This window comes from Lampetra planeri, chromosome 1 (assembly GCF_965212315.1).
Source record: "Lampetra planeri chromosome 1, kcLamPlan1.2.h2, whole genome shotgun sequence".
In the NCBI taxonomy this organism is placed as follows: domain Eukaryota; kingdom Metazoa; phylum Chordata; class Hyperoartia; order Petromyzontiformes; family Petromyzontidae; genus Lampetra; species Lampetra planeri.
The window spans coordinates 27,242,193-27,256,215 of NC_136107.1; the positions used below are offsets into that span (position 1 = coordinate 27,242,193).

The 14,023-nt window shown below is 47.8% G+C and overlaps 1 protein-coding gene across 1 annotated transcript in view; it reads right to left on the reverse strand.

Annotated features, from left to right (window-relative positions):
* Positions 1-1,733: 1,733 nt before the first annotated feature.
* The window catches only part of LOC144720836 (uncharacterized), a 56,693-nt gene continuing 44,403 nt past the window's right edge, over positions 1,734-14,023 (reverse strand). Inside the window, exons 2-3 of the mRNA XM_078597923.1 lie at positions 6,420-6,613; positions 1,734-1,966 (exon numbers count right to left, since the gene is read on the reverse strand). Of these exons, the coding sequence (XP_078454049.1) occupies positions 1,832-1,966; positions 6,420-6,613 (329 nt within the window). The 3' untranslated portion in view covers positions 1,734-1,831. The remainder of the gene's footprint in view (positions 1,967-6,419; positions 6,614-14,023) is intronic.

Below are 14,023 nucleotides of genomic sequence, written 5' to 3' on the forward strand. Positions count from 1 at the left end.
TGTCACTCAGAATTCAAGTTTGTTATTGTCAGGGTGACATCCTCCTGACTTCACTGATTTTGCCCGTTACACTGACGCCACTGGGAACTCGAAGACCACCCCTCAATATGTACCGGTCACTCAACGGGAATCGAGATGGCACTGCAGTGAGTGTTCTTATTCGGTTAGTAACTATTATTAGCCCGTGCTGTCCAGTTGCCTGGGTAAAAAGTGGGCTCGGTTTTTTGCACAAATGCTGGCCAGCTGCCTTAACGACTTAATAGAAGTCATGAGATGGATACAGGTCGAGGTATAGTAGAGGCATAGACGCAGAGAAGTCGTGGCCAAGTCATCACGAGTAACCCGTAAATATGAACAGATTTGAATAATACCCTCAGCTGTTGACTTCTATATCAAAAGTATCACATTCAGAGAGTGTAATTGTATTTGTTTTAACTTAACTATGTTTCCCGCCATTTGCATGTTAATGAGTGACACCCTAATTAATACGCTGCACATGACAGGTTTTACAAGATCAGAGAGTTACTACGGCAGGACACGTCGGTATAGATTGTTAGTATATGCGGCCCTAATTTGGAGTGTATTTACACGTCACACAGACAGACGCTCGCCTACACGTGGCAAGTGGAACACGGATAAAATATTAATAACGATAGCAAAAAAAGAAATCAACTTTAAATAACAATAGACTCACAAATGATCGTGGATAATTTATCCCAATGAAAATTGAACATCACGCATGGTTTGTTGTTGTTGTTGCAGTAAGGCTTGTTTGCATTGCCAATTAATTCTGCTCTGAGTGTCACACGCTGTCCCTTAACATTCGGACGGGCAGGCGAGACAATATATAGTATTTACCATCATTAAATTAGTGCGTTGTGATTCTTTGAAAACAAAAATTAAAAATTACGGCACACTGTCAGTATGTTCGCTACCACAGCGAGTACTCACAATACGCAGTTACTCACTACACACAATCCGGTATCAACTGTACTTTCAGAGCAGAGCAATGCAGAGTACACACACATATATATACTGTATATAAAAGTGTCCTTATAATAGTGTAAAGTTCTTCCGCGGAACTTGCAACATCTTCAGCATCTTGAAGTCAGAACAACCCCGAGTTAAAGTTTCGTTTTGCCTTCAGTGAATATTTCTCGCATTGCATAGACACACGAAGACAAAGATCCCCCGTATAGCCTTAACAGACTGTTAGGGGCAAGTGCTGTTAGCGAGCACCTTTGAAGGCCGGCACGGCACACGAGTGGGGAGAAGGGGAGGGGTGTCAGTGAGTTACCAGATACCACGCCCGGTCGCCTTTGTCTCCCCAGTGGCGATGTTTTTTGTTTTATTTTACACACCGCACCAGGTCGTCATTTGAGGCTGAGTCAACCTCATATATTAGACACACACACAGGCACATCTGCAGCTTGGGGCACAGTCAAATAACACACGTACCACACACACACAACCGCGTCTCTTCCTCCTCCTCCTCCGTGCGTCTCGCACAAGCGGCGTCCCGGCTGTCCCGGGCCCACAGATGCATCGTAGCGACCGGCTGGCCCTCGGGACGGTCCCGAGGTCGGTTCCACGGCGATGATCAATCACGACGACGACGACGACGATGAGGATGATGGTCGTAGTGGTGGTGGTGGTGACGATGCCATTCATTGGGCGCTACAGGGTAAGCGCATTTCGCCACAGTTGCGGGATCGGTGTGGAGTAGAGGCGTTGGGGGCGGTGTATTTGTAAAGATAACTGAGACAGAGTGAGTTGGGGGTGGGGGGGAGAGACGTGGGGAGCCGGGCGAGGAGAGGCCGAGGCGAGAGTCTCACGGCAGAGTGGCCGAGCCGGTCGTGCCACCGCTCCCGTTGTTGATGTTGGTGGCGTTGGCCGCGGCTCCACTCTGTTGCCTTCGCATGAGCTTCTTCTCCTTCTGCCTCTGATTTTGGAACCAAATCTTGACCTGCGCGGCAAGGGAGGGAAGGGAAGGGGGGCAGCGGGGCATGGGCAAGACATGGCAACGCGTCCCGAGGGCACACGTGGTGTTAGAAGCTCGAGAGAGGTTTTCATCTTGATTTGAAGCTTTCGTGACTGCAGGGATCCATACTCTTTGGTTCTGTCGGTAAAGTCACGTAGGTAGAAACATTAAATAAATCACGACGTTTCGGGCGCAACACAAGCGTCCGTCATCAGGTGGGAATGATGACGGACGCTGCTGGTGTTGCGCCCGAAACGTCGTGATTTATCTTGTTTTATACCTACGTGACATAACCGAAAGAACCAAAGAGTATGGAGCTTTTCATGTTTTGCCCGGGCGGTGATGGGGTGGTGATCTCTCAGAGTCGCTCAGTTGTCAAATTTAAAGGATTCACTGGTGGAGTGAGTCGGGTGGCGTTTGCCGGCTGGGGGGGGGGGTTGTCGTGAGTCAAAACTCACCGAGAGATTCAGTAAACGAGTGCGCGTTTGCAATGCAATACACGTGCGTGACTTGTGCGTTTCGCGTGTGCGTATATATGCGTGTGTGCGACGTGGGTGTAACATCAATTAGTAACAGCACTTGAAAGGAATTGCCATGGTAACATTTTAAATGTGGTGAATAGTGGGCTGCTGAGTACACATAGCTCTCGTAGGCTACCACAGTGCATTACGACTCTGTGCCCCGGTATGTCATAGCGGGCACGTATGTGTATGTCTGTGCGTGTAGGCCTATAGTGAGTGTGTAAGTGTTCATTGGGGTTAGTGAAGCTGTGAGCGCGCCGCGCTACGAACCCGGCGACCCGAGTTCGATTCCCGCTCACGGCCAACACCGGTGACGATTATCTGAACCCGTCCTGGGACTCCGCTAGGTCGACTGAGCCTCAAATGAGTGTCTGGTGCGGTGTGTAAACATCGCCACTGGGGATACGTAGGGGAGCAGGCGTGGTGCTGGCCACCCACATCCTCGTGTGCCGTGGCGGCCTTCATAGAGGTTCGCTAACAGCACTTGCCCCAATAGTCTGTTAGGGCTTTACGGGGGATCTTTGTATTTTTTTGCAGGTAAGTACGTTGAGTTTAGGGTACATATATATTACGCCTAATTTCAATGTACAGCAATTATATATTGACAATGACAGAACCCTTCCCGTAAAGCCAAATATGTTCAGTATGTATTATTGCACATGTTCAACAAAGACAAAGATCCCCCGTATAGTCTTCAACAGACTCTTGGGGCAAGTGCTGTGAAGGAGCACCTGTGACGGCAGGCACGGCGCACGAGTTGGCCACGCCCGACCGCCTTTGTCTCCCTAGTGGCAATGTTTGCACACCGCACCAGGTACTCATTTGAGGCTGAGTCGACTTAGGGGAGTACTTTTTCGCGTAATGTGAGTGATATGGTAAAGGGTCATTCCCCGAAACGTCGCCTATTTCTATTTTTAAGGTCACAGTGTTATTGACGAACGTGCTAAGTCTTTTTGTACTTGTGCTTTTGCACCATCACCCAAATAATGAACGTATAAGTATATATATAGGCATTGAATCATAGCAGTGTTAATAATAATATTTAATAGTGCTGCAACTCAAACTCCACAATTTAATCACCCGATATACAGCCCCTTTAAACGTTACCGTATCTACACTGATTACACCCATTCGCGAGTCACCTAACTCATGCGTACATTTTATCGGCAAGTGATATTCAGTCGAGATATACGGACATAACGTGCACAGCGCGAACACACACACACGTAAGGACATTCTAAATATCCTATTCTGCAAACATTACACACGTCATATGTTATCGTGCAATGCCACTGCAGTATTGTTACACTACATATACCAAGGGCGTAATTATAATATATTTGGGGGGGGGGACACATGCCCCCCAAATATTCAAATATGCTCAAAATGTCCCCCCCAAATATATTGCTATAAAAATTGCTATGCTATACAATATCTGGACTTTTCTTCATATACATCAATGCATAGATTTCTGTTTATATGATTGTGGTTATGGTAGTACTTGATCAATCCCTAATCTCTGCCATTACATACAATGAAACAATAAATGGTAAAAAGTAAAAACAGAGCAATGTAATACAATACACTATTAGACATTATTGTAAAAAATAAAATAAATAGTCTATCCCGTGTTAGTGAATGTTTTTATATTTTAGGCTGGAAATGAGTTTTCAAATTTAGATATTTTTCTGGGTTGGGACCCCTAGACACCCTGGAAGATTTGGTCCCCCCCAATGTTGACTCCATGGCTGCGGCCTTGACATATACAGAGACAAATACCCCCTTCCATAAAGCCGATGCAGACTCGTTGGGGCAAGTGCTGTTAGCGAGCACCTTATAAAGGCCGGCACGGCGCACGAAGGGGTGGGTGGCCAGCACCACGCCCGACCGCCTTTTTCTCCCCAGTGGCGATGTTTACGCACCGCACCAGGTACTCGTTTGTAGCTGAGTCGACCTAGGGGAGGCCCAGGACCGGTTCAGATAATCGTCACTGGCGTTGGCTGTTGAGCAGAAATCGAACTCGTGTAGCGCAGTGCGCTACCGACTACGCTACTACTCCCCAACACACAAAATAACAAACACGCAGATACTGCCACGCGTGGGTACACAGTCAGACCTGCCTCTGGTGCAACTGCCTTGGGTCGATTGCTCCGCGGTGGCTAGGAGATGTTAACTACCTCGCCTGGTACGCAGGAGGTCGTGGGTTCGACTTACCACCCTGACTCCTGCTGTATATTTGGAGATTGCGTGTCTCTCTCTCTCTCTCTTCCCCCTGTGGTCGCGTGGACTCGTCTCCGGGTCGTCCGGTTTTTGCCCTCCACATTTAGAATCAACACGTGTTTCGAGTATTTGGCTGCTATAAATTTCCACACGATAAGCCACTTGCTTGAGCTATCATTTGTGGCCACGTTGTTTATGAAAAAGAGCTACCTACATAGCTCAGTGGGCCTCAGCTGTTAAAATAAAATTAAACGTGTATTTACTCGTAGTAGCAGTAGTAATTGCGGTTGGGGTTGGTGTGTGTTTACGTACAGTGAGGAAACCAGCCTGCCCGGTGAAAACCTTACACCCACTTAGGGCTCGCTTCAAGATCCGCACAGATAGGTTCACGAACCCGCGTGCTGTGCCGCCATCTCATTGTTGGGGGGAGGCGAGGGGCGCTGGGGTTTGTGGGAGTTTCACAAAATCTCCACACGAGGCGCCAATGACCTTTGACACGAGAGCGCTTTGTTGCAGGCGCGGTTTATGATGGCCACCACGGCCGGGTCTTTTTTTTTTTAACCATGTGGTGTATTTCTTGTCTGTAGCCCAGGTCCCCCTTGAGAGGGAGAGAGACTCAGCAACTACACAGCTACCCCCCCCCCCAACTTGCCTTTGTCAGTAAATACGAAACATTCCGCTCGCTAAAGGGATGCGCATTCTCACAACGCAGCACTTCACGCCTTCCCACCTTCCTCGCTCGTAAACACGTGCCTTGCCTGTACCTACACCTCACCTGTACCTACACTTCACCTGTACCTAAACCTTACCTGTGTCTCGACCGTACCTGTGCCTAAACCTTACCCGTATATCCACCGTATCCGAATATTACCTGCACTTACAGCTTCCCTAAACATTACCGGTATCTACATGCAACTCACCTGTGGCTACACTCTACCTGAATCTAAGCCTAACCTGTACCTACACCTTACCTGCACCGTACCTGCGCGTGTACCTTCACTTTACTTCTACCCGTGCATGTACCTGATCAGTACTTTACTTGCACATTCATCTTCTTTTGCACGTATCGGACCTTCCTCACACGCATCTGTACATTACTCCTTCACCCTGCACATCCACATCATCCTCGCATCTCACCCACTCTATCTGCACCTTGGGCCCTGCGTGCAACACGTTTTATATATATAGTCAGTCCTCGTTGAACGCGCTTGCAGATGCCTTCCTGAAAAGTGCCGCGCTCAGCGAAAAACCCGTTGAGCGAAAACAATTTCTCCATCGTGAATAATGTGGTAACGAAAAGGTTTGCCGAGATACGATGTACCACCACACACACGCGTGGTAAAATATCAGTCCGTGTTACTCTGTCACCGCAATGCTCAACCACGCAGCGCTAGAAAGTAGCTCGTCATCGACCGCCCACTTTATAATGGAAGGTTTGCCTTCCATAACAGTGTGCGGTCGGCATTGTAACGGTGTGCGTTCTGCGTTATAACGGGGGGCGCGTTCCACGTTGGGCGAAAAGTGTCCCCATATGGAAGGACCGCGGTTACAGCGAAAAACGCGTCGCGTGAACACCAGCGCGTAAAGCGAGGACTGAGCGTGCTTACAAATATATTACTTTGTAATCACACGAACAACAGAAATTGACGGGTGCGTGCGTGCACGTGCGTGTGTGTTGCGTCTGTTGCCCCACTCACCTGTCGCTCGGTGAGGCTGAGCCGGTGCGAGATGCTGAGGCGCAGCTCCGGGGTGAGGAATCGGTTCTCGTCGAAGGCTCTCTCCAGCTCGGAGATCTGCTGCTTGCTGTAGGGGACGCGCTTCTTGCGCGGCCGCGACGCGCACGAAGTGCCCTGCGCCACCTGCGACCAGTGGCCCCCGATGCCGCCCAGTGCTGGGGAACACAAACGACGATGCAGTGTCACTAACAGTGTAGGGCAGTACCAGGGCAATGTTACTACAGTGCAGGGCAGTAGCAGGCAGTGTCACTAACAGTGTAGGGCAGTAGCAGGGCAATGTTACTACAGTGCAGGACAGTGGCAGGCAATGTCACTACAGTGTAGAGCAGTACCAGGGCAATGTTACTACAGTGCAGGACAGTAGCAGGCAGTATCACTAACAGTGTAGGGCAGTAGCAGGGCAATGTTACTACAGTGGAGGACAGTAGAAGGCAATGTTACTACAGTGCAGGACAGTAGCAGGCAATGTTACTACAGTGTAGGGCAGTAGCAGGGCAATGTCACTAACAGTGTAGGGCAGTACCAGGGCAATGTTACTACAGTGCAGGACAGTAGCAGGCAGTATCACTAACAGTGTAGGGCAGTAGCAGGGCAATGTTACTACAGTGCAGGACAGTAGCAGGGCAATGTTACTACAGTGAAGGACAGTAGCAGGCAATGTTACTACAGTGTAGGGCAGTACCAGGGCAATGTTACTACAGTGCAGGGCAGTAGCAGGCAATGCTACTACAGTGAAGGACAGTAGCAGGCAATGTTACTACAGTGTAGGGCAGTACCAGGGCAATGTTACTACAGTGTAGGGCAGTACCAGAGCAATGTTACTACAGTGTAGGGCAGTACCAGGGCAATGTTACTACAGTGCAGGGCAGTAGCAGGCAGTGTCACTAACAGTGTAGGGCAGTAGCAGGGCAATGTTACTACAGTGCAGGACAGTGGCAGGCAATGTCACTACAGTGTAGAGCAGTACCAGGGCAATGTTACTACAGTGCAGGACAGTAGCAGGCAGTATCACTAACAGTGTAGGGCAGTAGCAGGGCAATGTTACTACAGTGGAGGACAGTAGAAGGCAATGTTACTACAGTGCAGGACAGTAGCAGGCAATGTTACTACAGTGTAGGGCAGTAGCAGGGCAATGTCACTAACAGTGTAGGGCAGTACCAGGGCAATGTTACTACAGTGCAGGACAGTAGCAGGCAGTATCACTAAGAGTGTAGGGCAGTAGCAGGGCAATGTTACTACAGTGCAGGACAGTAGCAGGGCAATGTTACTACAGTGAAGGACAGTAGCAGGCAATGTTACTACAGTGTAGGGCAGTACCAGGGCAATGTTACTACAGTGCAGGGCAGTAGCAGGCAATGCTACTACAGTGAAGGACAGTAGCAGGCAATGTTACTACAGTGTAGGGCAGTACCAGGGCAATGTTACTACAGTGTAGGGCAGTACCAGAGCAATGTTACTACAGTGTAGGGCAGTACCAGGGCAATGTTACTACAGTGCAGGGCAGTAGCAGGCAGTGTCACTAACAGTGTAGGGCAGTAGCAGGGCAATGTTACTACAGTGCAGGAAAGTGGCAGGCAATGTCACTACAGTGTAGAGCAGTACCAGGGCAATGTTACTACAGTGCAGGACAGTAGCAGGCAGTATCACTAACAGTGTAGGGCAGTAGCAGGGCAATGTTACTACAGTGGAGGACAGTAGAAGGTAATGTTACTACAGTGCAGGACAGTAGCAGGCAATGTTACTACAGTGTAGGGCAGTAGCAGGGCAATGTCACTAACAGTGTAGGGTAGTACCAGGGCAATGTTACTACAGTGCAGGACAGTAGCAGGCAGTATCACTAACAGTGTAGGGCAGTAGCAGGGCAATGTTACTACAGTGCAGGACAGTAGCAGGGCAATGTTACTACAGTGCAGGGCAGTAGCAGGGCAATGTTACTACAGTGCAGGACAGTGGCAGGCAATGTCACTAACAGTGTAGGGCAGTAGCAGGGCAATGTTACTACAGTGCAGGACAGTGGCAGGCAATGTCACTAACAGTGCAGGACAGTAGCAGGCAATGTTACTACAGTGTTGGACAGTACCAGGGCAATGTTACTACAGTGTAGGACAGTACCAGGGCAATGTTACTACAGTGCAGGATAGTAGCAGGCAATGTTACTACAGTGCAGGACAGTAGCAGGCAATGTCACTACAGTGTAGGGCAGTAGCAGGGCAATGTTACTACAGTGCAGGACAGTAGCAGGCAATGTTACTACAGTGCAGGACAGTAGCAGGGCAATGTCGCTACAGTGTAGGGCAGTAGCAGGGCAATGTCACTACAGTGCAGGACAGTAGCAGGCAATGTCACTACAGTGCAAGATAGTGGTAGGCAATGTTACTACAGTGCAGGACAGTAGCAGTCAATGTTACGACAGTGCAGGACAGTAGCAGGCAATGTCACTACAGTGCAAGATAGTGGTAGGCAATGTTACTACAGTGCAGGACAGTAGCAGTCAATGTTACGACAGTGCAGGACAGTAGCAGGCAATGTTACTACAGTGCAGGACAGTAGCAGTCAATGTTACTACAGTGCAGGACAGTAGCAGGCAATGTCACTACAGTGCAGGACAGTAGCAGGCAATGTTGCTACAGTGCAGGACAGTAGCAGGTAATGTCACTACAGTGCAGGACAGTAGCAGGCAATGTCACTACAGTGCAGGACAGTAGCAGGCACTGTCAATACAGTGCAGGACAGTGGCAGGCAATGTTACTACAGTGCAGGACAGTAGCAGGGCAATGTCACTACAGTGTAGGGCAGTAGCAGGGCAATGTCACTACAGTGCAGGACAGTAGCAGGCAATGTCACTACAGTGCAAGATAGTGGTAGGCAATGTTACTACTGTGCAGAACAGTAGCAGGCAATGTCACTACAGTGCAGGACAGTAGCAGGGCAATGTTACTACAGTGCAGGACAGTAGCAGGCACTGTCAATAGAGTGCAGGACAGTGGCAGGCAATGTTACTACAGTGCAGGACAGTAGCAGGCAATGTCACTACAGTACAGGACAGTAGCAGGTCAGTGTCACTGACAGTGTAGGGCAGTAGCAGGGCAATGTTACTACAGTGGAGGACAGTAGCAGGCAATGTTACTACAGTGCAGGACAGTAGCAGGCAATGTCACTACAGTGCAGGACAGTGGCAGGGCAATGTCACTACAGTGCAGGACAGTAGCAGGCAATGTCACTACAGTGCAGGACAGTAGCAGGCAATGTTACTACAGTGCAGGACAGTAGCAGGCAATGTTACTACAGTGCAGGACAGTAGGAGGCAATGCTACTACAGTGCAGGACAGTAGCAGGCGATGTTACTACAGTGCAGGACAGTGGCAGGGCAATGTTACTACAGTGCAGGACAGTAGCAGGCAATGTCACTACAGTACAGGACAGTAGCAGGTCAGTGTCACTGACAGTGTAGGGCAGTAGCAGGGCAATGTTACTACAGTGGAGGACAGTAGCAGGCAATGTTACTACAGTGCAGGACAGTAGCAGGCAATGTTACTACAGTGCAGGACAGTAGCAGGCAATGTCACTACAGTGCAGGACAGTAGCAGGCAATGTCACTACAGTGCAGGACAGTAGCAGGCAATGTTGCTACAGTGCAGGATAGTAGCAGGTAATGTCACTACAGTGCAGGACAGTAGCAGGCAATGTCACTACAGTGCAGGACAGTAGCAGGCAATGTTACTACAGTGCAGGACAGTAGCAGTCAATGTTACGACAGTGCAGGACAGTTGCAGGCAATGTTACTACAGTGCAGGACAGTAGCAGTCAATGTTACTACAGTGCAGGACAGTAGCAGGCAATGTCACTACAGTGCAGGACAGTAGCAGGCAATGTTGCTACAGTGCAGGACAGTAGCAGGTAATGTCACTACAGTGCAGGACAGTAGCAGGCAATGTCACTACAGTGCAGGACAGTAGCAGGCACTGTCAATACAGTGCAGGACAGTGGCAGGCAATGTTACTACAGTGCAGGACAGTAGCAGGCAATGTCACTACAGTACAGGACAGTAGCAGGTCAGTGTCACTGACAGTGTAGGGCAGTAGCACGGCAATGTTACTACAGTGGAGGACAGTAGCAGGCAATGTTACTACAGTGCAGGACAGTCGCAGGCAATGTTACTACAGTGCAGGACAGTTGCAGGGCAATATCAATACAGTGCAGGACAGTGGCAGACAATGTTACTACCGTGCTGGGTAGTTAATGAGAGCGATAACCCGGGCATCCAGTCTGATTCGGACCGTGAAGTTCTATTGCTTGCGATGTCATACAAACGACACGCGTGCGTGCTTGCCATACTTTTAGGTTTTAGTTTGTCTTCGAACAGGTAAAAAAATTATCTATTGGGAATTAATGATCTTTTTTTTGGGCCGGGGTGGGGGGGCTTTGTTGCCCCCTCCCCTCCCCCCGTTCTAACAAAACCCCACGGACGAACCAATCCATAAACAGGTGCTGCAGGCTCAAGTTCCGAATGGCAATGTCGTGCATCAACGTCGCGGTTACGAGCAGCACGGCGGATACTACAACAACAGCAGCAAGGCTGGTCGAACGCATCACAGACAAAGCACACACACTGGTAACAAAACACACGCTCATGACTCTGCAGAGCAGAGCGAGCAACTTGCACGGGCACTTAAGAGGAAGTCTGAGTTCCGACAGTGATTCGTGTTTGGAAGGTAACATTGAAAATTAAAATGCTCTTTTCGTTGTTAACATCGACGTTTATTTTTATTTTTCCTTTTCAGTTGGTATTTTGAAAAAAATTGCCAAGAACATTGAGCAACGACTAGCGTGTTTAAATCGTGGCTTAATTTATGCAAAAGAAGGCGGCTATAATATTTATGTACACATTTAAAACAAGTCCTGAATTAATTTCAAAAGATAATTCATGCATCAAGCACGGATGCTCATGGAAGTCAGTTTTATAACATTTGTTAACATAAATGAAGCAACCCTATGTGATTTGTTCAAATAAATGCAATAACCGCGTACGTCTTCTTAGTTTAGGGCCACCCTGTATCAAGGCCGTAGCCATGGAGTCAACATTGAGGGGGACCAAATCTTCCAGCGGGTCTGGAGGTCCCAACCCAGAACAAAATCTAAATTTGAAAACTAATTTCATGCCTAAAATATTTAAAAAATCACTAACACATGGGATAGACTTTTTATGTATGTATTACAATAATGTCTAATAGTGTATTGTATTACATTTCTGTTTTTACATCTTCATCGTTTCTTGTTTCATTATATGTAATGGCAGAGATTAGGGATTAATAAAGTACAACCATAACGATAATCATATAAACAGAAATCTATGCATTGATTTAAATGAAGACAAGTCGAGATATTGTAGCCAATGTTGAGCAAATTGTTATTTTTATTTATATAGCATATAAAAAAGAAATTATATAGCAATATTTTTTTTGGGGGGGGTTGGGACATTTTGAGTATATTTGAATATTGGGGGGGGATGTGTGCTCCTATTAATGCAATTGTTTAGCGAGACCTGTGGGTTCTCTACTCGTCTATTCAGGGGACACATCCCCCCCAATATATATTATAATTACAGCCTTGCCCTGTATAGACGAGTAGAGAACGCACAGGTCTCGCTAAACAATTGCATTAATAGGAGCACATAATTTAAAAGTTATTTAAATAAAATAATGTCACTTCCATATAGGTTATTTCCACATCTTCGGGTGTCACCTCTTGATTATTCTGATTGTTTTATTTCAAACCATCTTCCGAACTCATTCTTCTTCCGCCGTTTTACACGCAACTCAGCCTTTATTTGTTACACGGAAAATCCCGTGTCGCCAGTTACCCAGCTAGTTTCGTTGGCAACGGCTCGCAGCAGCCACTAACAATATAATTAACGTCGTGGTGGAGAAGGAGCCCAGCCAGCAGCCAGACAGGAAACTCGAGGCAATTTTTATTTTATATATATGTGTGTGTTGATGTGTTATATTTCCTGCGATGTTCATTGTATAGATGCATGTGAAGTACTCTATGCGATGTAGGTTAAACAATGTTTTTAAAAGTGGTCATCACGTGTTTGCTATGCGTGTGTGCATGCTCCGTATCAAGGGATTTCCCAGGGTGAAACATTTAAATATTTAAGTCCTGTATATAATTATATATAAAGTGGGGGAACTTTTCTGTCAATCGTCCTTAATCGTAGCGGAGAGAAGGTCTCGACTCTCCGCCAATGGCACGTCGTCTCTCTGCGACGAAGTAGGTCTATTGCCCGAAACGTCGCCTTATGTCTGATGTTTGTTTTCATTCATTTCCGTGCAGTGTTATTGACGAACGCGTTGATACTTCTGTTGTTGTCGATATTACGATGATGATGATGATGATTATTATTATTATTGTGTCCAGTGGACCACCACCAACGCAGTCACACGTGTTGGGGGTTATTTTGTTGGTTACGAGGGTACCAACAAAAACTAAATTGGCCGTGAAGTTTTGTCATAAATGCACCAGTTTTTAGTATTGAATATTTGTACTAGTATATATATAATGTTGTTTGTCTCTTAACTGTGATTCTTAAATGTGTTATCTTTGGGGTTTAATGTTAATCATAGGCAGAGTTTAACTTCTATATTTCGGTGCGGAGGGGGGGGCAGAGGTTCGCTTTGTCCCTCGCATGATGAGGAATCGCGGGTGCCAATAATACATTTATTTTAAACCTTAATTGTAAACTACTGAAAATCAATTAATAAAGGTTGCCCAGAGCCCCCCCCCCCCCCCGCCCCCCCCCAAACTCCAATCGTGACGTGAGGTTAGAAAGACTTCGTCTGAGCTGCGGTCCAGTCGCCCTGGATGGAAAGTCGCGCGCTTAAAGTTTGTTTCGCGCCGTGCCTCGCGCGTTTTGCATACTTTTGGTGGCGCCCTAACCCCCCCCCCCCCACGTCGAATCGAGTTGGTTAACTTCACGCATTTCCACACAAAAACTGCCGAATTACTTCCCAACGATCCACTGGCCTCGACAGAACCGCCTCCACGGTGCGATCGAGCGCCCCGAGATGCACGCGTGCCGCTCGTGCGCCGAGCTTCTTGGCCAACGCGCGGAGACAATTTGCGATCGTTTCGTTTCGTTTTGTTTGACGGCAGCAGGGAAAACGTCGCGTGGAGGTTGTGCGTAACTTTGGGACAAACATATCAGCGGTCAGTCGTTCGTTCGTGAGTCGAGACACACTTCGGTGTGTCTCAAGACTTTTTTTTTCCAAGTTTGGTCGGTTGATAATTAAATTAAATTAGTATGTTTTTGCGCGTATGTTGAACTTCTTTCGCACCGTACGTAGCCAACCGTGGTCACCAGCCGTCGCGAATCGTCCCCGAACGCTTACGTTAAGGTGCTCTCAGATGGAACAACGAGTTGGTATGCTGCTGTGCGCTGCTTATCACGGTCGGCTTCGCGTCTCCGATAAGCACACTTGGCTACGTACGGTGCGAAAAAAGTTCAACATACCTACGTAAATATATAATTATTTCGTGGCGGTTAAACTTATTTCTGTGGCCGAGCG